General features: G+C 38.2%; 1 protein-coding gene across 4 annotated transcripts in view; it reads left to right on the plus strand.

Annotated features, from left to right (window-relative positions):
* The first annotated feature begins 628 nt into the window (after window positions 1-628).
* Window positions 629-24599, plus strand: part of MAP2K5 (mitogen-activated protein kinase kinase 5) — a 243271-nt gene continuing 219300 nt past the window's right edge. The window contains exons 1-3 of one of the 4 annotated variants that reach the window (XM_045541676.1): window positions 629-1495; window positions 6762-6810; window positions 18545-18612. In XM_045541676.1, coding sequence (XP_045397632.1) covers window positions 1361-1495; window positions 6762-6810; window positions 18545-18612 — 252 coding nt within the window. In that variant the 5' untranslated portion in view covers window positions 629-1360. The remainder of the gene's footprint in view (window positions 1496-6761; window positions 6811-18544; window positions 18613-24599) is intronic. The other 3 variants (XM_045541664.1, XM_045541653.1, XM_045541644.1) reach the window with 3 other exon arrangements.

Raw genomic sequence — 24599 nt, forward strand, 5'->3', positions numbered from 1 at the left:
AGCCTGGATATTTTTGCAATAGTTTAATGAGTGATGATGATGCTACTACTGGAGCTGTCCCCAGGCAATTAAACTCTTTACTGAATTTCTTTACTATTGCTTTTGAATAGGGGACTGTTTTCTATTTCAGGGCACTCGTGGGGTAAAGAACCTCACTGAAAAATTTATAGACGTTTGCCAATGTGGGAGAAAGATGATCCTCTGGACCTGTGATTTGGGAAGAAAAAAAAAGACTATTTTTTTGAGTTCTTGCCTTTCTCTTGCTGATTTGATGCACAAAACTCCATCAATATTCAGGTGCATGGCTTGAAAAACTAGGGATAAACCCGAGCTGAAGTGCTGTCTTTATGAGGCTTTTGTAAAGGGAAACAGTACGCAATTTTAAGCCTTAATTGGCTTTTGGCGGATTGCAGCCCTAGGTCAGTTTTGTCCTTCGTTTGTTAGACATTTTCACCTTACTGTATTTAACCGGGGTCCGGCAAAGAGAGGGACGCGATCCCGCTGCCGCCGGCGCTCACGTGGCGCCGAGGGTCTCGGGAAGCAGCGGGACCGGCCCCGCCCCCCACCCCGCGCCGCCTGCCCCTTTCGCGGGTCCCGCCCGCCGGGAGCTGCCCTCTTCCAACATGGCGCCGCGGGAGGCGGGTCCCGTTCGTCGGCTCCCGGGGTTCCGGCGCCGCGCGTTTTGGTTCCGGAGTAACAGTGCCCTCGCCGCCGCCTTCCTCCTCCTTTCGCCGCTGCTGCTGCCGCTGCTGCCGTCACCGCCGGGACGCGCGGCCTGAGGCGGCCGGGGCTGAGCCTGCGCGCGCCGCTCGGTCTGTCTCCGTGTGGGGCAGGAGACTCGCCCCCTGACCCTCCCGCGGAGGGCCCCCTCGGCGTTCTAGTGGTCTGGAGGTCCCGGGGCTCCTTCCTAATAGCCCGGGACTGAGTCTCCTCCAGTCGGGACCTTCTCCTCATCCCCTGAGGAGGGGCGGACCCCTGCCGCTGTATCTGCCCCAGACTGGGTCCTTGCTCTGCCATCTCACACTCACACGGACGGCAGAGAGCTTCACCAGACTGTTTGCCTTCCTTTCCAACTCCAGAACCTTCTGACCTCCGCCAGTTCCTGCTGGCCCCTGCCCGCTTCCCAGTGCGCCCCGCCAGGAGACACCCTCAGACCCCGTACACCCTGGGGCTGGCTCGGTACCTGCGGGCCCCTGCCTGATCACCCCTTCGCTCTTCATCACACCCTCATCCTCCAGTCCCCTGTTTTCACCTTCTGTTCTCTACCCCTCGCTCCCTTTGTCACCTCTTGAAGTCCCTGCCTAACCAGGGGCCAGCCGGTACCCCCCCTGCCCCAAGATGTGAGCCCCTTTAACCTGTAATGCTCTGGCTGACCCTTGGCCCCTCCCATGCCATGGAGAACCAGGTGCTGGTGATTCGCATCAAGATTCCAAATAGTGGCGCGGTGGACTGGACAGTGCACTCCGGGCCGCAGTTACTCTTCAGGGATGTGCTGGTGAGTGGTAATCTCAAGTGTCCAGATCCCCGAGTGGGGTCTCAGGGACTTGGGTAGTCAGCAGCTTGACCACTGGTGGCATGTGTTAGTGGCAGTGGCAGTTTTATTGCTTCAACCACAGCATTGATTAATTGCATCGACCCAAACATGGCAAATGTGCAGGTCTCTGGGGAAATAGATGAATCAGACTGAACCCCTGCCCTCAGGGAGCTCATAGCCTGAACTGAGACACACACACAGAGGCAACTAACAGGGATGCAAAATGCTGTCTAGAAGAGTTTTTTCCTAAGTGTTTCAGGGAATGTCCCTGGCCAGATTCCAGCCGTGTCTTTCTACTAAGTTCTCTGAACTTGGTGACCAGCCAGGAAAGGGAAACAAGGGCAACTTTAATTTACCATGTTGAGCAAATTTAAGGCATCATTGAGTGTAAGACATCTTGCCACTAAGAAAGAAAAAAACTGCCTGTTAACTATGATATACCATCCGTTGTACAAAAATAGCCCAATTTCAAAGATATTAAAATAGAGGGAAAATGTGCACCTTAGAATCGATGATGTATTACCTTCAGGATACTCAGGATATATTTCAAATAAAACTATGGAATGTTAAGAGCCATAAATAAAATTATGGAATGTAGGTGGCCTGTTCAGCCCGTGTATCTTTTTTGCAGGTAGTTACTGAAGAGCAGTGAAGTGACAAGACTTTTTGAAAGCTGTGTAGCTCCTGAGTGACAGAGTCTACCAGAACTTAAATTTCCTTACTTTCACTTAGTAATTTTTTCCCCCACATGCTGCAGCCATATTTCATCTTTCTAGGATTCATTTGAGATAGATAGGGTACATTGTGCCCATTTTGTATACTGAATGACAGAGGCATGGAAGGCAGAAACTGACATACCAAGAAACACTGTGGCAAGTAGCAGATCTGTGGTGGAACTTACCTGCAAGATAAGAGGGGGCTGTGTGACACAGGTTCATGGGAGGAGGAGGATTGCGATGTGATTTTTTATTGTCTTGGGTGACTCAATCAAAACTTGATTTCTGTAACTTGATTTTGAGTTGTGACCATACTGACCACCCAGGCCATGCAGATGTTCAGGTGCCTGGCCAGGAGTGTAGAGACTACAGTGAGCCAGCAGCCTTCAATCCCGTGCCTCAAATGCCACCCTTCTTTTTGCATCCAGAGCTCTGCACACACTCACATGCACACATATTTTGCCTCATGATAAGGCCCAAATTCCTTCACATGGTCCTCTGGGCACATCTTGATTGGCTTTTGCCTGCCTGGCATCAGCTTCATCTCTCACCACACCCCTATAAGCCTCCTGTGCCCGGGGTTCGTAGAATTACTTTCATTTCTCCCAAGTGCCCAGGCTGTCTCCATTCTGCCCTTTTCTTCAATTGGCCAATTCCCACCTATCCTTCCAAGCCAAGTTTTGATTTTTCTCCTTGTTAGTCTTAGTGTGTGCCCCACCTCTGTGTTCCCACAGTTTCGTGTAGTTCCTCCAGCAAAGCACACATGTTCAGTCATGATTATCTCCTCTACTAGATGATAAACTTGTGGAGGAGATGGATGTATGTTTTCCCTGTTTCTGTTGCTTCATAGGACCCTGAAATATTTGCTTAATGAGCATGGAGCTTAAAAGAGGATATGTGCAGTTAGGGTTCTGTGGACAGAGCACTAGGTTTTGAGTCAAGAAATTTGGGTTTAATTGTAAGCTGTCCCGATAACTAGGGAAGTCACCTATGTCTCTGAGCCTTAGTTTCCTTGTTGTAAAATAGGAATACTTATACCTGCCTCAAAGACTTGTGAAGATTAGGTGAGATTGTGTCTATGGTGAGAAAGATGAGCTTTCTCTCACTTCACTCATTGAAACAACAGAAGATTATTTTAAGTAGAGTAGTACAGTGTTTAAGACCACAAACTCTGGAGCCAGACTGTCTGGGTTTAAATCACAAGTTCTACCACTTGGGGAAGTGTCTTCTGTGTCTCAGTTTCTTCATTTGTTTAAAAAAAAGAGGGGGCATAAAAATAGTGCCTATCTCATAGAATTTTGAGGACTGCTCTGGGCCTTGTCTTTTGTCTGAATCTTCAGGGGCTGGTCGTAATGTCAAGGAGGCCTACCTGGTCCTGAAGGAGAGAGACATTTGGATTATCTGTTGTATCTGTTTTGCAGCTTTCTGTGTTTCTCTTCTTCCCTGAAGAATGAGTCCCTAGTTCTGGGAAAACTGCAGGAGGTTGAGAGAGTGTCCAGTCCTCTCTGCTCTGCTCTTTATATTCTATGGTCTCTAAGTCCCAGCTCAGATTCCCCTCCTCTGTGAAATGTCTGTCTAAACTGAGCCTTTGATTTTTCCCTCCTCCTGAATTAGCAAATACTATCTGCTATTTATGTTTTTTGTTTGGTTCTTATTATACTATAGAGCCAAACATACTATGCTTTATATTATTAATCTTTTAGGTTTTTCTAAGGTCGAGGACCAAGTCCTTATTTTCCTATAGCCTATAGCTTTGTGAGCTTTATGCTCCTGGCATGTTGTAGATGCTCAATTATATTTTCGGTCTGTCAGATATTTGTCTGATTTATTGAAAGGAAGGAGAAGAAAAGAATCAAGACATGATCACTATTAAGATATGTAAACTTAGTTTTTCTTTTGAAATCTTATTCAGGTTAGGTAAAATGGTTATGTTGTCGAAGGGAGGAGACGGTCACTTGGAAATAAGTCACTTAAAATATTACTGGAAAATGTACCTAAAATCATTAAATGTACCCTACTTAAAAATTACTAGTAGATATTGACTAATTTTCAAACTTCTTACCCCTTTGTCATTATGATAGCCTCACTTTATTCTCTTTAAAGAAACAAGATGGTTGTGTTCACATGGTTCTTTCCAGCAAGTTTGTTTTTTTCTGTCTCCTTTTCTCCATGTCACATGTAAAACGTGTGTGGCGCCTTATTTATGTTGATGGGCGAAAGCATGCCTTTGCTGCCCAGTGGAGTTTTCAGCTGGTTGTTAGAAATTTGCTGTTTGATGGGGTCTGCTATTCATAAGTAGACAGGATCCTAAATTAATTTGCTAATACTGTAGAGGGAGCAGAGTTCCCCAGAAGTAACTAGTGATAACCTACAGGGTTGGGGATGGAGCAGTTTTTTCCACCCTCCTTTTTTTTTTCCTTTTTTAACGTATAATAGCTGGAAAGCGTCTTCAGTAAATGCTGTGGAAGGATGAAGTCAGTGAATGAATGACTATCCTCCATTGATTGTTGGGTGCTGGAATTTGAAGTTTTTATTATGAGGTAAGCTTTGTAATTTTTCAGTGATCGGTGATGTGGTTTTTTGTTTGTTTGTTTGTTTGTTTGTTTGTTTTGAGACAGAGTCTTGCTGTCACCCAGGCTGAAGTGCAGTGCTGTGATCATGGTTCACTGCAGCCTCAAACTCCCTGGCTCAAGCAATCCTCCTGCCTCAGCCTCCTCTGTAGCTGGGACTGCAGGCATGTGCCACCACACCCAGCTAATTTTTAAATTTTTTGTAGAGATGGAGTCTCACTGTATTGTGCCAAGCTCCTGGCCTCAACTGATCCTCTCACCTCAGCCTCCCAAAAGGTGGGATTACAGTCATGAGCCACTGTGCCTGGCCAGTGATTGGTGTTATTTATGTAGCAGGCACTAATAAGATATTTGCCATGTGCTAGATACTCTTCTAAGCGCTTCTCAAATATTAACTCATTTAGTCGTACAAGGTAGGTACAGTTACAATCTCATTTTACACATAAGGAAACTGAGGCACAGAGAGATTTTTTTTTCCCTCAGCTGTGAGAGGCAGAGCCATCATCCAGCCACAGTTTGGCTCCAGATTCCATGCTTTTAGGTTTTACACTGGACTGCCTGTACTTTATTCTGTATTCGCTCTATAGTTTTCGATCAGTAAGTACTTTCTACCTATGAACGTAGAAAGAATTTTTTAACACTAAAATCTTTTACAGATACTTCCTCAAGAAGTTGATGTTTCATTTACTGAGACTAGAATCAGAGAAAAAATAATCTCTTTTGGCTCTAATGAGCAAGGGCTGCCTGAGATAGTTCTCTTTGATCAATTTTATATGCACAGATTTATTTTTGAAGAAAAAGAAAGCGCTGTAGAGGCAAGACTATTATGCAAATTGCCACTGCTGCAAAAGCTTCTAAAGAATTGCTTTTAGAAGGAAGTTGCAGCCGCCACTCTGCTAAGTGCCCTGCTTAGAAGGGCTGTGGGCTCCCTGCTGAGAAATACTGCAAGCAGCTTTGTCAGCCGGCTGCCTGGTGCCAGTTCTTGCGCAGCCTGGGAGGGACTTTGTGGCAGAGCTCCCAGAGAGAAATGAGGTCTGCAGGCCATTCCGGTTGGCCTGGACATAATGGAGGATCACTTCCCCAGAACTGAGGTGCACTGTGCCTCTTCAGTTAAGCTTCTCAGTAGGCTAATTTTCAAGTGTTTTCAACTTTATAGATTTATTTAAACATTAGTATCATATTATATACACTTTTAAGGGTTTTTTTGGTAGCCCAGATTAACTTTATTTTGGTGTCATTAAGTATGTTTTCTATTGCTTAAGAGTAAAGGTTGGTAAGAATTGTTTGTATTCAGTGTAGCATTATGGGTTTATGTCATCATCAGCGAAACTTGTGTGTTAAACTCCCACCATTATGAGTGCAAGGCACGGTGTTGCTTGTTATATATCAGAACTACATTGTTGAAAATGTCTACAATGTCTACGCTTATGTTTATTACATTAATTTTTACATTATCTCTGTAAGTATTATTAGACCCATTTTGGAGGATAATTGAATTGAGGCTCAGAGAGGTTAAGTGATTTTTTTTTCCAAGTCATGCATCTAATAATAAATGCAGAGCTGAGATTCAACCTAGGTCAGTCTGATTCTCAAACCCTTTTATCTTTCCATTGCAGTATATTCCACAACCTCCCATAGAAGAAACCAACTTTTTGTAAATACACAACAGTGTATTTCTATATACACTGTTGAATTGTGAGTAAAAGATTATGTTATTAATACAGAGTAGAAAAGGTTTCCTAAAGATTTTTCTCCCTGGAATAGAGATTTAAACTCTGGGTTTACATTGCTGGGCTAAGTGTGATTATGAACTAATGTTTTTATAGTTTATGCCAACATTTCAAAAATCTTTCCCAGGTTCTCATATTTCCTCTAGGATTTGCCACATGTTAGCAATAAAGAAGATGGCTAATTGTGTTTCTTTATTCTTTCTTTGTTTAGGATGTGATAGGCCAGGTTCTGCCTGAAGCAACAACTACAGCATTTGAATGTAAGTCTGGCTTGTATACTTTCTTGACTATTTCTTTCTGCAGTAATTTTTTAAAGGGTTTATGAGTTGCATTACTTTAGAAACTGACAAAAACAGATTATTTATGATTATCATATGGTACATTTAAATATTTATAAATTAATACAAGTTTAATGATGATACTTAACCGAGTAATATTTTCTTATTTAATCATATCTTGGGTGAGCATATTTCTACAATATAGCTTTAATTACCAACATGACCTTTATTTGCTCTTGCTCCTCATTGTAATAATGTTGCGGGACAAAATGAAACGTGTAAACTACCTGTAGGCCAATGATTATTGATAAAGAGATTTTAATACATTGCTGTTTTAAAACAGCAACAAAATAGAGCTTTTACATGAGAATTGCACAAAATAATTCTGTTTTAGTGGGGCTTGGCAGGATTGCTAGATGATGACAGGAACACTTCAGGTCTTTAGTCCTTCCTTTCTCCCCACAGTTGTCTTGAGGACAGGGCTGGGATGGCTTAGGGACTAGAAAACTGGTTTTGACATGAACCATGTCATTGCAGGGGAGATCATGGTCTGAGTAATATTAAGATGAGAGTTTAGGCCAGGCTATTGGGCTCATGCCTGTATTCCTAGCCCTTTGGGAGGCTGAGGCGGGAGGATGACAGGAGGCCAGGAGTTCAAGACCAACCTTGGCAACATAGTGAGACCTCATCTTTACAAAAAAAAAAAAAAAATTAGCCAGGCATGGTGGTGTGCGCCTATAGTCCTCGCTATTTGGGAGGCTGAGGTGGCAGGCTCACTTGAACCCAGAAGTTTGAGGCTGCAGTGAGCTATGATCACACCACTGTACACTCCAGCCTAGGCAACCCAGCAAGACCCTTTCTCAAAAAAAAAAAAAAAAAAAAAAAGATTTTAGGGTTTAGTCAGTAGCATAAGACACTAAAGTGCTGAGAAGGATAAAGTAAGGGTTTAGAACTGTGGTTCCCATCTTTTTTTTTGAAGATGAGGGCCACTTTTCAATGTAGAAAAGTTTCAGTGTTTCCACATAATAGTATGCTTTTTTGTTCCTATTTTTTAAGAAGATGATTACTAACGGAATATAATGGGTACATCCTCTTTGGAGGACAATTTGGCAATACTTATTAACACGTAAAATGTGCAAAACATTTGAGTTAGCAGATCTTCTTTTAGGAAGCTATTCAACAGAAATAGCTACACATGTGGTGAATACTCTTCAAACTAAGTATTCATTGTGGGATTATTTTTAAGAGCAAAAAGTTAGAAGCAAAGTAAATACCTAGCATAGTGGGTTAATAAATTATAATTATACATAATTTGAATCAGTAAACAGCAACTAAAAAGAATGAGTTAGGATTTTTGCATTGACATGGAAATATATCCATGATATATTATTGAATGAAAAATAATACGTATGATATGATCCCATTTTGTAAAAAGTCTAACCCTTCTCCCCCGACATCATGTATATATTTATTGAGAGATAGGCTCTGAAGAGTGCCCACTGCAGTGCTTTCCAGTGGCTTCCCCGGAAAAGTGGCTTTGAGACCTGGGAGGTGGGGTAGTGGTAGGTGAATGAGCACACTTTTACTCTATATACTTCCCTATTATTTGGATATTTTTCAATAATCATTATTTGTTTTTAAAGCTATAAGTAGAACTTTTAATGTAATTAGTATTTTATTAATCACACTGGGCTTTATATACTATAGCAAAATAGTATGGTATATCTGAAATACATGTATTAGTGTTGCAAGCTCTATTGAGATTCCTTTTAGTAACTGCTTGAGAGTACCAGGAATTTCATGGACAATCTGATAGTTAAAATTTGGAATATTTACTGTTGATGGATGATGTACTAAGATCATTTCATGGGTTATCTCATTTATTTTAACCATTACAAGATCCTCATGAAGAACTTTGAAGGACTGTTATTAGCTCCATTTTAGTTGAGGAAAGGACATCTCTTTAACCAACTTACAGTGTCACAGCTAGTAGGTGATAAAGTGGAGTTTCTGGAGTAGATTCTAGAGCATATATTCTCAAACACTGTGCTCAACTTGTCCTGAGAATTGTCAAAATTCTTGAAAGCACATATTCTGGTTGTTCTTAAGCATGGCAAAAAGCAGCTTACTTTCTACTTTCTACTTGCTTTCTGGGTCCCCAAAGTGCCTTGATAACTTGTGCCTATCTCATTAGCTTCCAATTAGGGTTTATAATAATAATACTGATTCTTTTAACTATAATTATTGATGGCTTGCTTTATGCCAGGCAATGTACAAGATGACTTAGCTAGGTTGTTACTAATCTTTACATTGACTCTGTGAGGTAGGAAAATTATACCTGTGAGGAAACTGAAGCTCAGAGACATGAAATGATTGTTGAAGGTGATTGCTGGGAAGTGGTGGAGCCCAGATTAAAATGCATGTCTTTTTGACTGTAAAACTTGCACTCTGTAACCAAGTGTGTTGAAAGCCTGTGAAGTGTAGTAGAGAAAAGTTTAAACCTTGAAGTTTAAGTTCTGTGTTATCATGCTCTTCCTTTTCCCTCATGAGGGGCAGCAGCTCTGTACCCACCTGTGTCTGGACCAGTTTTAGATGAAAAACAATTAAAACAAAAACATACCCACAGACAAAATAATGACAGTCCTTAGTTTTTTAAGTCTGGATTATCATGTAGTTTCTATTATAGACTTGGAATCCTAGGCTGGCTTTTTTCACGAGTGCTCTAGGGTGGCTTTATTTTCTGAACCAAAAATCTGAAACAATGGAATCTGTGTATAAGAAATAGTTCAGAAGATAAAGCTGTTAAGCAAATTTACTGGATTTTGGGAGGATAGTCCAGTGGTTTATGGATACGATAGAACAACCCTGAAATAAATACAACTTTAATCAAAGAAATATTTATGGTAATATATTTAATGCTGAAAAGTATACCTAACACTAATTGATTTTTATACAACAGAGATGGTGTTATATTTAGTGATATAAATTTAGTAGCAAGAGAAAGGGTAGCTGGCAAATTTACCTGTTTTACATAAATATAGAGAAAGAGTTAACTGAGTAGAAAAGAGGGGAAGGGTCAGGGTATTATAGATTCTCCAGTTCTGAGAAGTGCCATCTCTTTAATGAAACCACTGATGATTCCAGGTAAGGTTAATCTCTCTGCACAAGAGCAGGGAACCCCCTCAGTCTGCCTTCTGGTCGACTGTGTGTGTGTGATTTCCTCCCTCACTGCATTTTGAGTCTCTTGGTGATAGGCACCATATTTTATTCCACTCTTTCTTTCTTCTTAGTAATGAGCTTACTGCCTTAGAGGAACACACTTGCTGAATGAAATGGAATGTTATATGTGTCCATATTCAAATGAAAATTATAAAATGCACGTGATCTAAAGCTAAATGAGTAATTTGCTTTTTTGGATTATTTGTTCTGTTGTCCAGGCTTGGGATATAATCGGTTGGTGGTGGACAATTCAGACTCCAAATTCAAATTCCCACATTTGACTGTCCTGGGGAGGCAGAGGGTCTGCAGTAGCTGTATTCTTTCTGATTTCTATTCCTGGGGATGGTATTTCCAAGGGGAGTTAGGGATGGGTGAAAGGAGGGAGGCCTGTCACTGCTGAACTCACCTTTTGGGCTGATGGTCCTAAACCTCTTTTTCTTCTTATTCCTTTTAGGTCCTTTTTCCCTTACAGCTAGAGCACAGATGAAAATAGTTTTTAGTAGCTAGTGTCTTTTTTTTTTTTTTTTTTTTTTAGTTTAGAAGGTTCAGATAAATCTTAAAAAAATTCAAGCAGTATAGAAATAAAGCAAAAAGTAAAAGTCCCAATTTCCCCCCAATTTGCTGGTTTCATTGTTAACAATTTCTTCTGTATCTTTATAGAAATTTTTTCTGCACATGGTATGTATTATACTGCACTAGTTTTTCCTGTCCCCACTTAATATTATATGTTAGACCTCTTTTCAACACCAGTGTGCACAGATCAACGTCATTCTTTTGGATGACTACATTATACTTAATTTTATGGCTGTGGCTTAATTAATTTAACTTATTGATGACATTTAAGTTGTTAACAATTTTTTAGTATTAGAAAAAAAATGTTGAAGTCAATGGAGTTGTCTTGTATCTTTTTACATTGTGGAAATAAATTTTTAGGATTAAATTCTTAGGATTTGGAACTATTGAGACAAAAAGTTGCCAGGAGTGGTGGCTCACACCTGTAATCTGATCACTTTGGGAGGCCAAGGCAATAGGATCAGTTGAGCCCAGGAGTTTGAGACTGGTCTGGGCAACATACTGAGACCTGGTCTCTACAAAAAATTAAAAAGTTATCTGGGCATGGTGGCATGCAACTGTAGTCCCAGCTACTTTAGATGCTGAAGCAGGTGGATCACTTGAGCCCAGGAGTTTAAGGTTACAGTGAGTTATGATGACGCCACTGCACTCCAGCCTGGGTAACAGAGTGAAATCCTCTCTCTCAAAAAAAAGAGTATTAATGTTTTATTATCTATTAATATTACTATGTTTGCTCTCTGAAAGATAGAACCAATTTACACTCCTAGCAACAACAATGTATGAGAAGGCCCATTTCCCTCTACCTTTACCAACTCTGGGTATTAGCAGACTTTTTAGTTAATGTCAATTTGATAAGTGAAAAAGATTATTACAATACTGTTTTATTTTATATTTCTTTAATTATAAATGAGCTTGAACATCTTTTCATTTGTATTTGGTCACTTGTATTTACTTTCTATGAACTGTTTGTCACCTTTGCCCGTATTTTTATTTGGTTATTTGTCTTTTTCTAATTGATTTAAGGATTTTCCAGTATTAAGAAAACTGATCATTTGTTGTATAGGTTACAAATATTTTTGTTCATTTATTGCTCTTTTCAGCTTGTTTTAGTCTTCTATTGTCTCTTCTTTTTTCCATAGAGAAGTTTAAAGTTTTTGCATGGTCAAATTTATCATGTTTTCCTTTGTAACTTCTGGTTTATGTCATACTTAGAAACGTCTTCCATATTCCAGGATATTGAAAAAAATATATTCTTTTTTCTTTCTCCTTTAATGAGGTTAAACACACATATTAGTTTTATATATAAATTTGTATGTTTGTATGTTCATAATGTGGGTTTTTTAAAAAATTAGAAGCATGCATTTTTATTACAAAGGTCAGAAGAATTTTTTTAAAATTTATGTACCATCTTCAGTTTATTTTGGTGAAAGGAGTCAGGTCGGGATCCAACTTTATTTTTAAAGCAGATAGAAAGTTTTGACTTCATACCAGTTATTAAATAATTTGTCTTTTCTCAAATATGACGACATTTCTAAGATGAAGTTAAGTCTATAACCATAAAAGATCCTGTATGTTTGCATTTCTGGGTCCTATGTATGTTGTAGGAGCTTGACATTTATATAAGCCCAGAGACCCCTGCTGATTTTCCCGGTTTCATTAGCAGATTAATGAGTAAACCAACACATGAGTGATAAAAATCAACCAGGCCCACTAATGCATTTCCTGTGCATATCTGTTACTTGTGTTCCTCTGCCTGGATTTTTCTCTAGACAAGTAACTGTTGTAAAACACTGTTGGATTGGTGCTGCTGGACAGTAAAATCTCACTGTTAACTTGAAAGAAACATTTTAAGTCTGCATAAACAAATGCTGTCTTATACCTATAAATACCATATGGTTTTATTTTTCCATGATACTCATGTATTCTTGATCTGTAGCTCTAAGTATCTTAACACTTGTCAAACCACGCATCTGAGTTTGGTGCAGAGAATATGGTTAAAGGATAAATATTTATTTTATTTGTGCCTTTCTTCAACCCTGACTATTTTATACTCATTGAATAAAATCCTTTTTGTTTGTTTTGTGAAATTCTGGAAGATGATTTTATATTTTGAGTGGAAATCTTTAAACCAATACATCATATCTGATTTTCAATTTGGCATAATATGACCATTTAAAGCTAAATTGCAATTAAGTTATAAGTTCTCAGAGTATAGAAAACAACTATAGCTGATTATTAGAATGATACCTGTAAGAGATATCCTTATATCCAAATAGCAAAGACCATCTTATTAAGAGTAGTTGGGTGGGAGTCCCTTTTTGCTTCAGAAAGGAGTCTAAATCATAAGGTACTTGGAAAAAAAAGAAGTTTCATTTTCTTAATCTGTGTATATGTAAAAGATAAGTGGTTGCTTATAAGCTGAACTAGGTAAGTTAGTGAAAAATTGTCATTCACAATAAACCTGCATTGATTCTAAAACTTATTCAACATATAAGATTTAATATGCATCCTGGAGAGTGAGACAATTTGAAGAAAGCTTTAATTTATTGAAATTTTGGCTTAAAATATTATTGATGCAAAAAATCCAAATCCTTTTTAGTCTTATGAAAGTAGTAGTTGTTTCTTATTAGTAGTCTTGCTAATTTGTATGAGAATTAAGATGTTTAAGTCCTTTACCCAAGCGCCAGACTAGTTAGTTGTTCCTTGAGTTCAGTAGACAGTACTGCTCAGTTTTGAATCACTAGAAATCCTACCATAGTATCTGGCACATAGTAGACACTCGATATATGTTTCCGGAATACATGAATAATTGGAGGAATGAAGTAATAAGGACAAGCTTTCTACATCCCATTAATCACCAAATCCTTCTGTCTTCAGAATTTATCCAGCATGTGATGAATTCTCAAAACCTTACCTTGGTTTAGGCTGCCATCATCTCTCATCTGGAGTAGGACAGTGGCCTTCTAACTGGTTTCCCTGTCCCTGTTTTTGCCTCCATAGAGCCTCTTCACACAGCAGCCAGAGTGATTCTTTTAGAAATTAAATGAGATTACCATACTTAAAACCCTCTGTTGATTTCCATCTTACTCAAGAATAAAAAGCCAAGTCCTTAAAATGCCCTACAGGGCCCTGTATTTTCTCATCTGCCCCCACTGCTGTCTCACCATTACTTCTCTGAACCCATTTATTTCTCTCCCCACCTCTCATTCTGTTCTAGCCACTCTGGCTTCCTCTTTGTCCCTTGAATATGCCAGCCACTCCTGTAACCATGGCCATTGCATTAGTTGTTCCCTCTGCCTGGAGCACTCTTTCCCAGATATCTACCTGGTCTAATCCCTCACCTCCTTCAGTCTCTCTCCACTAGAGTGTATGCTCCATGAGAGCACGGTTTTGTTTGTTTTTTCTTTGTTCACTGTTACTATCCCAGTGCCCAGAATAATGCCTGCCACATAGTGGGTACTTTTATTTGCTGGAAGGAGGAAGGAAGCAAAGAAATAAGGAAGAATCAAGAGGAGGGAGGCAGGGAGTTATATTAAAACTCGTAGATATGAAGATTTGACCATAGAAACTGTAACCTCTAGTCCTGCCCAGATCATTAAACTCCATAGCTGAGAAGGGCCTTAAACTTGACATCTTTTCTGGTAGTTTCCTGTGGATGTCTTTCTAACCTCTACAATTATGTTTTCATTTCTTTTCTCTTGCCTGGGAAAAATGCCTTTGCTGTAGTTCTAATTGACTCCCACCTGGCACAGAAGGAGTGTGACAAATGACATATAATATATTGCCTTAACTTTCTGTTGCTCTTTGTAGAAGTGAGATTGTTTCTCTTTGAAAGCCCTCTTGAGCCCCTGTCACCACAGTGGGTGCTGTTTGGCTGAGAGCTCTCCAGAGTCTGTTCCTCACTCAGGAGGCCGTTCAGACCGCCCTTTACCTGAGGCTGCCTTTCCTCCTCTGTTGGGCCTTTATGTTCCTCTTCTTGGTTTTTCTTTTGGATTGTATGTTGCTTCAAATAAAATCGCTAACAACATATGGCCTGTTATGATTCTCTTTTCCCAAACTCTGCCATTTTGTATATTTGTGACACACTGCAGATTTTGTGAAGATTGCTTCATAATATTTGTTTACCATCTGCTGCACTCTATTTGGTATCTTGCTAGGATTTTTTCCTCCATTTTAAGTGACATTAACAAAATCCAGCCAGTACATAGACTTTCTGGTTCTACTTTTGCTTCCCTAATGTGCTGGAAAATCATATTACTGTGCTCCAGGCAACTAGAGAAGCCTGGAATTCTCATTGTGAACCAGTGTATCAGATCTGTTTTCCCCACCCTCCCTTTTCTTGGTCATATCCAGTAATGCTTTTTTGGTCAGATGGCAAAGAACCTCCATGTATAAGACAGAAAAAGTTCAAATTATTTTTCTACTTCTTTCTACTTAGTACCACTACTTTTTAGTGTTCTTCACCAACATATGTGTACTTTTGAAACTCTTTGTCCCATGTTAGTTTTTATGATTTATAGTTCCAGCTACTATAATTTTTATAGCTAATCCAGTTTGATAGACAAATATCCAGAATCTCTGCTAGATGGGCTATGTCCAACTTTTTGTTTAGAAAAATGGTTTAGATTACTGTCATACTAAATTGTTTAGTATGTATTTCTGCTTTCTTACCCTTCACCAACTTCTCACACCTATCAATTCACTGTCTTTAGAGAGAAGTGCATTTTCATTTTAAATGTTAAGCTGAATGGTTTGCTCTTGGGCAAACCATCAAGGGGTCAGAGAGAGCTCAAATTTTGCCTTTTGGCTAGAACCCCACCAGTCTTCTCATGGGTGTGGTTAGTTTTCCAACTCAGTCTCCTCTTAGATAAGAATGAGTCTTCTTTAAAACAACTAAGCACAAATATTAAAGAATGAAGCAGATAGTCCCCCAAAGAACAGTTTGTAAAGAAAACTAGTACCTACGTAAAATTAAGTCTTCTATTAATCCGTAAGAACTATTAATCACTGTGTCATGTAAGTCTGATTTTATCCCCAGGCTTTATTAGAATGCCTCTTTCAACTTATCTGAAATCTTTCTCTTGGCGTCAGACCCCTTATGGGGTTGCTCTAACACTTTACCACCAGGTTGGCATCAAAAGCTTTTGGCTTCAGTTTTCTGTCCACTTAAAGCAAGTGCCCTTGTAGTGTTTCATAGCTGGTTTTTATTATTCTGGTAGCTAACTTCCCTCACAGTTTTTTTTTTTTTCCTGTCTGAAATAATCCCTCAAGAGATTTCGTGGAGATCTAGAATTCTAGAATATTTTAAGCAGCCTTAAAAGGTTCAAACCCTGGCTTTGAGAACTTTAAGAACTCTCTCCTCTTTTTTTTTTTTTTGTTCTTGATTTAGAGAGATTATGATGCAAATGATCTTTCTGGAATCCGTGCCCTCTTTAGAAATTATAAGGTTTTTCACGAAACCTATTTTAATAAACTATAAGCACCTCCCCATCCCATGTGAGCAATACCTTATTGAGGTCTTATGTGTATAGAAATTTGAATATAAGCAGTACCTCTGCAACCATCATCTCTACAAGCTAGCCGAAGTGCAGAGGTGAGATTTATGAAAAACTACCTCATTCAGACTGGAAATTGGTGTTGTTTTATTTGTTTGTTTTGTTTTGTTTTGGCCAAGTTCAGGTCCTCATCAAGAACAAATCATTTTAATCTATATTTAAACAGAATTTGACCTTGTTTTAAAGCAAAAGTGTGAAGTGCTTTTCATGTGTGGTAATATGTAATATCATATCCTTTTATACTCTGTTTTGTCCCTCTCCTGTATTTTTAAGAAAACTTTAGACTTAGCCTTGAAAATGTAAGTGTTTGGAATGTATATAGAAACTGTTTTCTTCTCTTCCTACAGCTACAATGGCATTTCTCCCCCAATTTGGCCCTAGAGAATCTATATCCAAAACGAAAGAAAGAAAGAAAACATGCTAGATTCCTCTGTAGTTCTTTATATGTGAAACATCCCAGAATTGTGCCTTCTTTGTTGCTCAGAGTGGCCAGTGTGTGCCTTTTACACCAAAAATGCAACTCTTGGTGACGTTAATACCAGTAGTGACTCTCAACAGCTTCTAGCTATTTAGATAGTGTGACTTGATTCTGAATCACATCAAATTGGGGAGCTCTGTGGGAGTGAACCAGGATCCAGACAATGCTTTGGAGAGAAAACCTGGGTGAGAGCTTTTGGCTTGGTCACTGTGTGGGGCTGGCCCAAGTGTTGTTTTCCATCATGCCATCACATTGCTGTTGGCTACCGAGGAGAAAAGGGAAGTAACATTTTGCTTGGAAATAGGCTAATTGGGAGAGAGCACAAACTCCCTCCTAGGGTCCCTACAGCCTGGTCACCAAGCAGGGAGATATCTTTAGAACTGCAGCTGTGCCCAAGGAAGGATCTGCTGACTTATGTTGGGGGAAGAACCCTGTGTCGAACTGAACTCTCCCTGTCCTTTCAATGTGTTCCCAGAGTGTGCTGTGCAGACTTACCCTCTTCATGATGAGAGATTTATCTGGTTCTTTAGGCTCGGGATCAGTGTTCTCCACATCTGATCAAATCAGCAATTGTATGCCGAAGACTGAACAAAAAAAATAATACCAATTGTTAACAGGTGTATCAGAGCTGAGGCTTCCTACCAAGAGCCTGCCCTTCCAAGTTGTCCACTTGGGAGGTTCTGTATATTACTCAAAACGTTTTTGGCATTTTTCTTTCAAATGTGCATTTAAAGTCTAACACATAGGCTTGTTCTCACTGTTGACAAATCTTTATCTTTAGAAGGATGAAGTGGCTAGCTAAATATTTAGAAATAGCCAGAAGTCATTCTGAGTCCTGTCTGGCAGATGGTGTGAGTGGGTGACCAGGACAACAATTCCATTTTGGGTTAAAAATGATATCTGATATTTTCATGCGGTTTATCTTCAGGTTCTGAAAGCTATTTTGAAGGGATATTTCAAAATGCTACTTTGGATAAGAGAAATATCATTGAAATAAGTACATTGTTTCCAAATGTTGCCTCTTTGATGATACTTATTTAAAACTTATATCCTTTAAATATTTATTTAAATACTTTATTTAAATAATTTAAATGCTTATTTAAAACTCATTTTTAAGATTGTTAGATTATTTCAAAATAGCATGAATCATCATTTGAAGCTTGTTATGGTCAGAGAGCACCCAAAGCAAATGAAACTGTTCAGAAAGAGAGAGAGTGCTGCTAAATAGAATGTGATATGGGGGGACCTGTGTTAGAGCTGCTTGGCAAGTTAATCTTGCACCTGGCTCCAGGTTTGTCTGTGAAAAGGGAATAATAATAATAATGGTTATGATGTCCACATTGTAGGATTGTTGTGAGGTTTTAAAGGAGGAATTGCATATGAAGCAAAGCTCATGGTATCTTGTGTATAGTGGTGTTCATTAAATATTAGCCATTTTTATCATGGCCACTGTGACATGATAGATTGCCTGGGAGAGAGGAAGAATGGAGAGAGAGATGGGTAGGGGGCTGTTTGAGAAGTTAAAAAAGTACTGATAGTAGAACAAGACTGGCCTCTCTTTGGGTTTTAAAGTTCTTCAAACCAAAAGTGTTTTGTCATATTCCAGTTATATTTACTTTAACCTAGATATATGTTGTGAATGACTCAGCAATATTTTAATTTTCAGCTGTCTCTAACAGAAAATTTTAGTTCTATATTGAGATCCCGATTGTATTCCGAACAAAAGCAAAACAATAAACAAATAATCCCAACATCCTCCAAAAATACGGTGTTGAGGGTTTGGATATCAAGTTATAAAAAACCAGTTGTATTATGGTCCCACCCAGCATGGTTTTTGTACACTTAAAAAATGTAAATCTTATCACTCGCATTATGTTTTTTTGTTAAACAGATGAAGATGAAGATGGTGATCGAATTACAGTGAGAAGTGATGAAGAAATGAAGGCAATGCTGTCATATGTAAGTATATTACAAATGAAGACTATTTTTAAAAGTGTTAATGTAAATGAGGATGCTGTTTCCTGGGTATAGTGAAGATATGTAAGTTAGTCACAGTTGCCATATATTTTTCTATATAATAGATAAGGTTTTCAAAGACATCCTTACATGAAAGTTAAGGGCATTCTTTTCAAAAGACACTTACTGATCATATCATGAACATTAAGAATAATGCATCTTAATGACTTTTGCATTAGGTATGGTGCAGACTAAATGGACTATCAATTTCCTGTATTTTTTATGCAGTACTTAAAGTAACGGCTCATTAAAAATGAACCCCTGGGCTCTAAAAAATTTTTCAAAATCTACTTTCAACTGGAGATCTCTTTCACCCTTCTAGATTATAGTTATAATGTAGCTGCAGGCTTAATATGGATATACAGTTTAAAGATGTACTCTGTTATTTTATGCACTACCCATCCTCCTACCCCCATCTGAAAATGAACCACAGGGTTACTTACTGAATCAAAATGATTTGAATATATTCTGAAATGATTCTTCTTTTGTGTTTCAAGTTTCAGTGAAAATTTGTGTTAACATTTATCTGGTACTAAAGTAGTCAAACAAGAGAAAAGGGTACATTTCTAAAACTTCTGTACTAAGCTTGAAAAAATTCAACTATGATGAAGAGACAGACATAGCTTACCTGATTTGAGCTTTCCTCTCAAGTTTTATTTTATCTGAGTTTGTAATCTGTTTACAAAACCTTTTCCAGTGGTCTGGTAGAAGGAGCTTTGGACTGAAAGTCAGAAGACCACAGCTCACTCTGGTTTCCTGGCCTTAGGCAAATCACTTAACCTTTCAGTGCTGTAGTTGCCTCATCTGTCAATTGTGGATAATAATACTTGTCTTTTATACTGCACAGGGTCATTGTAATGATCAAATGGGATAATGGATGTGAAAGCCCTTTGAAAACTTAAAAGTTCTATACAAATGCAAAGTAGTATTGTGGTGGAAATGGTGGAATCAAGGCCCTTGCTTTTCATTGAGACTCTAATCTTAGCCAACAGTTAGGTTGTAGGTTTTTGATAGACTTCAGCTTCAACCAGGATATTGTTTCATTGTAATGAAAGCTGTAGAATATCTGTATGAGTTTCTGCCAATAGTTTTAATGTAGGGTAGGAGGAAAGAGAACAAGAAGGATGAGATGATTAACAGAGCATTGCATTCCAACCAGCATAGAGTAGGAAAAGTCAATTTCCCATTGACTTCCCATTAACTTACGTGGGAGTCTTTGTGTGCTGAGAATTTAGAGCTGGGCTCATCTGTACCTTGCAAGGCAGAGTAGGATTGTTTGCTGAAAAGGTCTAGCACTAGCACTGATAGATTGGCTACCTCTCCTGAGAATGTGACATGATTATTTTTAAAAACATATGCGCGCGCACGCACGCACGCACGCACACACACACACACACACACACACACACACACACACACGGAGATGGGTTCTAATTTTCTCATATATGTCCATTGCAGAGAACTGTCATCAGTATATTTTCATTATGTAGTCAACATAACTACACGCAAAAGATACATACTATTGGTATGATCTTACAAATTGTGCTTTTTGAAAATGTGAGTGAATATGATCATAGTGATAATAACAACCATTTCCATTTTTAAGTGCCTGCTATATAAAAAATGCTTGAGATATTTCATTTTTTTAACTTTTAATAATCACACCGTGAGATAGATATTACCATCCTTATTTTTTAGATGAGGAAGCTATGGTTAAGAGACATGCCCAGGATTTAACTAGTGTGAATGTGAATATGGAATTTTCCTATGCAAAGCCAATGCTCATTCACTATTTTCCACTGTCTCTCCACCCCCTACCTCCTTGCAAATTCATACTGGGATCTTTTTATGTCATCTGCATTATTAAATTCTGAATGATTTGTGTTTTTATAATACCTTAGTTGTGATTTCTATACCATATGTTCCTTACAACTTATGCTTACCTTCTCAAATGCAATGTTTAATTATTTTTGCGTTGTAAGAAAATATCAGAGTCATGATTACATAACCTTACATTACATGCCCTGAACTTAAAATTCCCAAGATTTCTTGGGAGCCACTTTTTAGTCTGAATAGAAGTTCTCTAGCTCATTGATCCCCAAATGTTTGTATTTCATGAACTAATCAGTTTTTCATTTTTATGTTGGGGGACAGACATAGGCATGGTAACTTTTAATTTTACCAAATATAAACATTAGTAAAATAAGTACACTAATGAAAATTATCTATTATCATTATTTAATTAACAACAAAAAAAGTTGGACTCATTTTGAGGGTAAAACAGTGGGCAAGACATAATCTCAAAAGTAAAGATGACCATTTCTTTAAAGTGAGTATATTTAGTTCTGTGTACAATTCACTACATTATTATTGTTTTTTCTTATTTTGCTGTGGATGGATGAAAACTTTTTATGCATTGGCACTGGTCCATGTATTGTGGTCTGGCTGATCAGCTTCAGGTTTTCTTATTAATTCACCCAATAAATATTTATAGTTGGAAACTGAGGCCCGCGCCCCTGCCCCTGTATTTTCACGTACATAAAGGTAGAGCTCCATTTTTCTGACACTGAGTGTTTCAGTAAAATATTTTGAAATGAAAATATGTCTGAGAGAGTTAACATATTTTAAATAATTTAAAACTTAAATGGGTCTCCTTTTCCTCTTGTCTTTTGCTGTAGCCCCCACCATTGCATACCCTTTGTTTGTATAGAGTCAAACGCTCAAGTAAACATTTAAAAGGTAAAGGGTAGGGGAATATCTTTTGCAAAAAGCACAAACAAGATTGGTTGGCTATCATTTTGATCTGTCTCGGTTCTTATGTTGAAATTCCTTTGGGTTGCAGTTTTGCCATAAAGAGAATTATTTGGACCTAATCTCACAATAGATACTGGTTATTAGCCTCATGATTACCAGCCTGTTATTAAAAATTTGTATTGGTATTTATTTTTTAGGTTCAATTTGGTCCTGAAATTTGATTACAGGATTTGGTGTAGTGGCATAGGGAAGATACTGACAGATGAGCACATTTTGTTTTTAAAAAAACAGAAAACAAACCCAGCTTAGTTTTCCATATGAAATTCAATCTGTGGTCACCTTAGTATTTCTTTAAAAGGAAAAGTAGAGACACTTTTACCATTAGTTCTTTAATCATTCTTTTCTATTAATTACAAAGGTTAAGTGAATAAACAGCCTATATCTCTGCATAAGAATAAAAACAAATTTGCAACCTCTGAGTTCAAACTTGGAGAATTACTTTTCTTCTCTCTTGAATGCAAGCATTTTCTGGCTTTGGGCCAGTACAAGTGTAAGTTTTTATCAGTAATTTAAATAGATTTCTGTGTTAGACCTGAAAATGTTGCCTTTTTAATTGAAAACTTATCAATTATTTAAATCGCTAGCAGCCTGAAGCTGTTAATTTTATGAGTGCCATAATAATGGCATACAGTGGTTTTTGATACATATGACGCATAGAATATTGTATTGTGGTAAGGATTTGTCATGACAATAGGTTGTTGTGTGCTGTTAAATAATAACCAACATATTAAACCAAAGTCTGTTGTCACACATTAGTACCATTTTATGTAAGTTATTTAGAAGTTCTATTCTTTCCTTCATTAGATATATTTTTAAGAGATAATGAGAAGAAAACAAAGCTATAATAAATTGTCTTTTAAGAAAATGTAAAGTAATTTGGTCTCCAAGGAGATATTTAATGTATTGAAAGAATTCAGCAGCCAAGTGTTATTGCAGAACCATTGTGATAGCTCTTTGCGTTTTGTTATGAGTTTGTGTTAATCAACAATCTGTTTTTATAGCATAGTTTCTTGTAAGTTATGTTGTTAGAATATTCTACTTCTGGGATCATGGCTTTTCCTCTGACACTATTGTATCTTTTTAATTCCTCCATAAAGTATTTTTTTAATTAGAATGTGAAATGCTTTATTAGGAAAAAAAATAGACACAACCTACATATTCTGAAAACTAAATACCTGATCATTACTAATTATTTAAAGGACTCTTAAATATTCCTTTAATGTAGTTTAAATTTGTTGTTCTTATTTTCCCTTCTCATTTTCTAGAAGGATTGAAAATAGTATGATGCTTTTTTCCTTCTATCTTTTTGTATTTGTTGTCTGGTAGTGCTATTGAGGTCCAGTTCTAGAAAGGGATTGTTTTATTGTTAACCTCTGATTTTGGGTGATTTTTTATTAGGAAACTCAGCTGTATATTTTTGTTTCTGCTAAATCCTGTGTCTAGTAAAGGATTTACATCTGGTTCTTTTGATATTGAGAGGCTTGTATGAGTGGAGCACAGTATAAGCAAAAATAATTTTCATCATTTTGACTACTTTTTTTTTTTCAGACAGAACCTTTTTCTGCCCCCCCCCCCCCGCTGTAGACTGCAGTGGCTGATCATAGCTCACTGCAAGCTCAAACTCCTGGGCTCAAGTGATCCTCCTGCCTCAGCCTCCTGAGTAGCTGGGACTACAGGAATGTACCGCAACATCCAACTAATTTTTCTATTTTTCGTAGAGTTGGGATCTTGCTCTTGCTCAGGCTGGTCTCAAACTCCTGAACTCAAGCAATCCTCCCGCCTTGGCCTCCCAGAGTGCTAGGATTACAGACATGAACTATAGTGCCCAGCTTTCCTGGTTATTTTAAATAAGGTTTATGTTTTGGTATCTATTGAAATCTTGCTGAGGAAGCTTTACAAATACTGCTTTTTTCCTGATTGTAAAAAATAATGCTTTTTGACATTATGAGTTTGATCAGGAATGTAAAAAATACTCTGTGGGCATCTTAAGTTTTAAAGATTTTGTCCTTACCTACAAGACTATGTTTTACCACAAAATTTGTTGCCTGTTTAGGAGTTGAATGTTTAGTTGCCTCAGGGCCTTTGAAATTAGGAAGTTTTCTTTAAAGAGCAAAGAGGTTGGAAGCTCATTTTCCACATGGTACTTTCAAATATGCCTCATGTTAAATAGGTCCTACTGTTTTTTTTTTTTTTGAGACAGAGTTTGCCTCTCTTGCCTGGGTTAGAGTGCAGTGGCATCATCGTAGCTCACTGTAGCCTAAAACTCCTGGGCTTAAGCGACCCTCTTGACTCAGCCTCCCAAATAGCTGGGACTACAGGTGTGCACCACCACACTTGGCTAATTTTTCTATTTTATGTATAGATGGGGTCTCACTAGATTGCCCAGGCTGGTCTAAAACTCTTGGCCTCAAGTGATCCTCCCAGCTCAACCTTCTCAAGTGCTGTGATTACAGGCATGAGCAACCACGCCTGGCCACAGATCCTATTTTGTACTTACTTTGCAGGTGGCAAAATCAGCTCAGCCTTTAATGAGTGCTTAGTTCCTGTATTCATTGCAGTTTATCCAAAAAACTGATAATACAGTATATTTTTCAGGTAAGCTGGAGAAATGATAAAAAGAGTAAGAAAGGGAAACTGAAGGAAATAAATTATTTTAGAAATTAGTTTATTTACTCAAATAATGACATACTCCAAGCTGTAAGTAAAGTTTTTGTTTTGTTTTCTCATCCTAGTTAAAGAATAAAAGTTTTTTTTTTCCAGAGGCAGATTATTTTAACGGTCTTCACTGTGTTGTCTGGGACATTTGGATGCCCTTGAAATAGTGATAAAAATGTAGTACCCACTTATTTAGCCCCTGTTGTGATATATCTTGGGTCATGTTTGGTATCAAGGAGCAGAAGCATACTCAAATTTGGGTCAGAACAAGGGCTTTCTTATGCAGTTCTTAGAAGCAAAGAAAAAGATGAGCATGAGCTGGCCTCAGCCTTGGTGGCACCAAAGCATGCTGGGGACTGCTGGAATAGGAGCTTTGGACCACCAACATTTTGTCACTAATGTGGCTCTGCTCCTAGTTCAGCCTCATCTCTGTGGAAGGCTCATGTAGCCTATTTATAACA

Source organism: Lemur catta, chromosome 1 (genome assembly GCF_020740605.2).
Source record: "Lemur catta isolate mLemCat1 chromosome 1, mLemCat1.pri, whole genome shotgun sequence".
In the NCBI taxonomy this organism is placed as follows: domain Eukaryota; kingdom Metazoa; phylum Chordata; class Mammalia; order Primates; family Lemuridae; genus Lemur; species Lemur catta.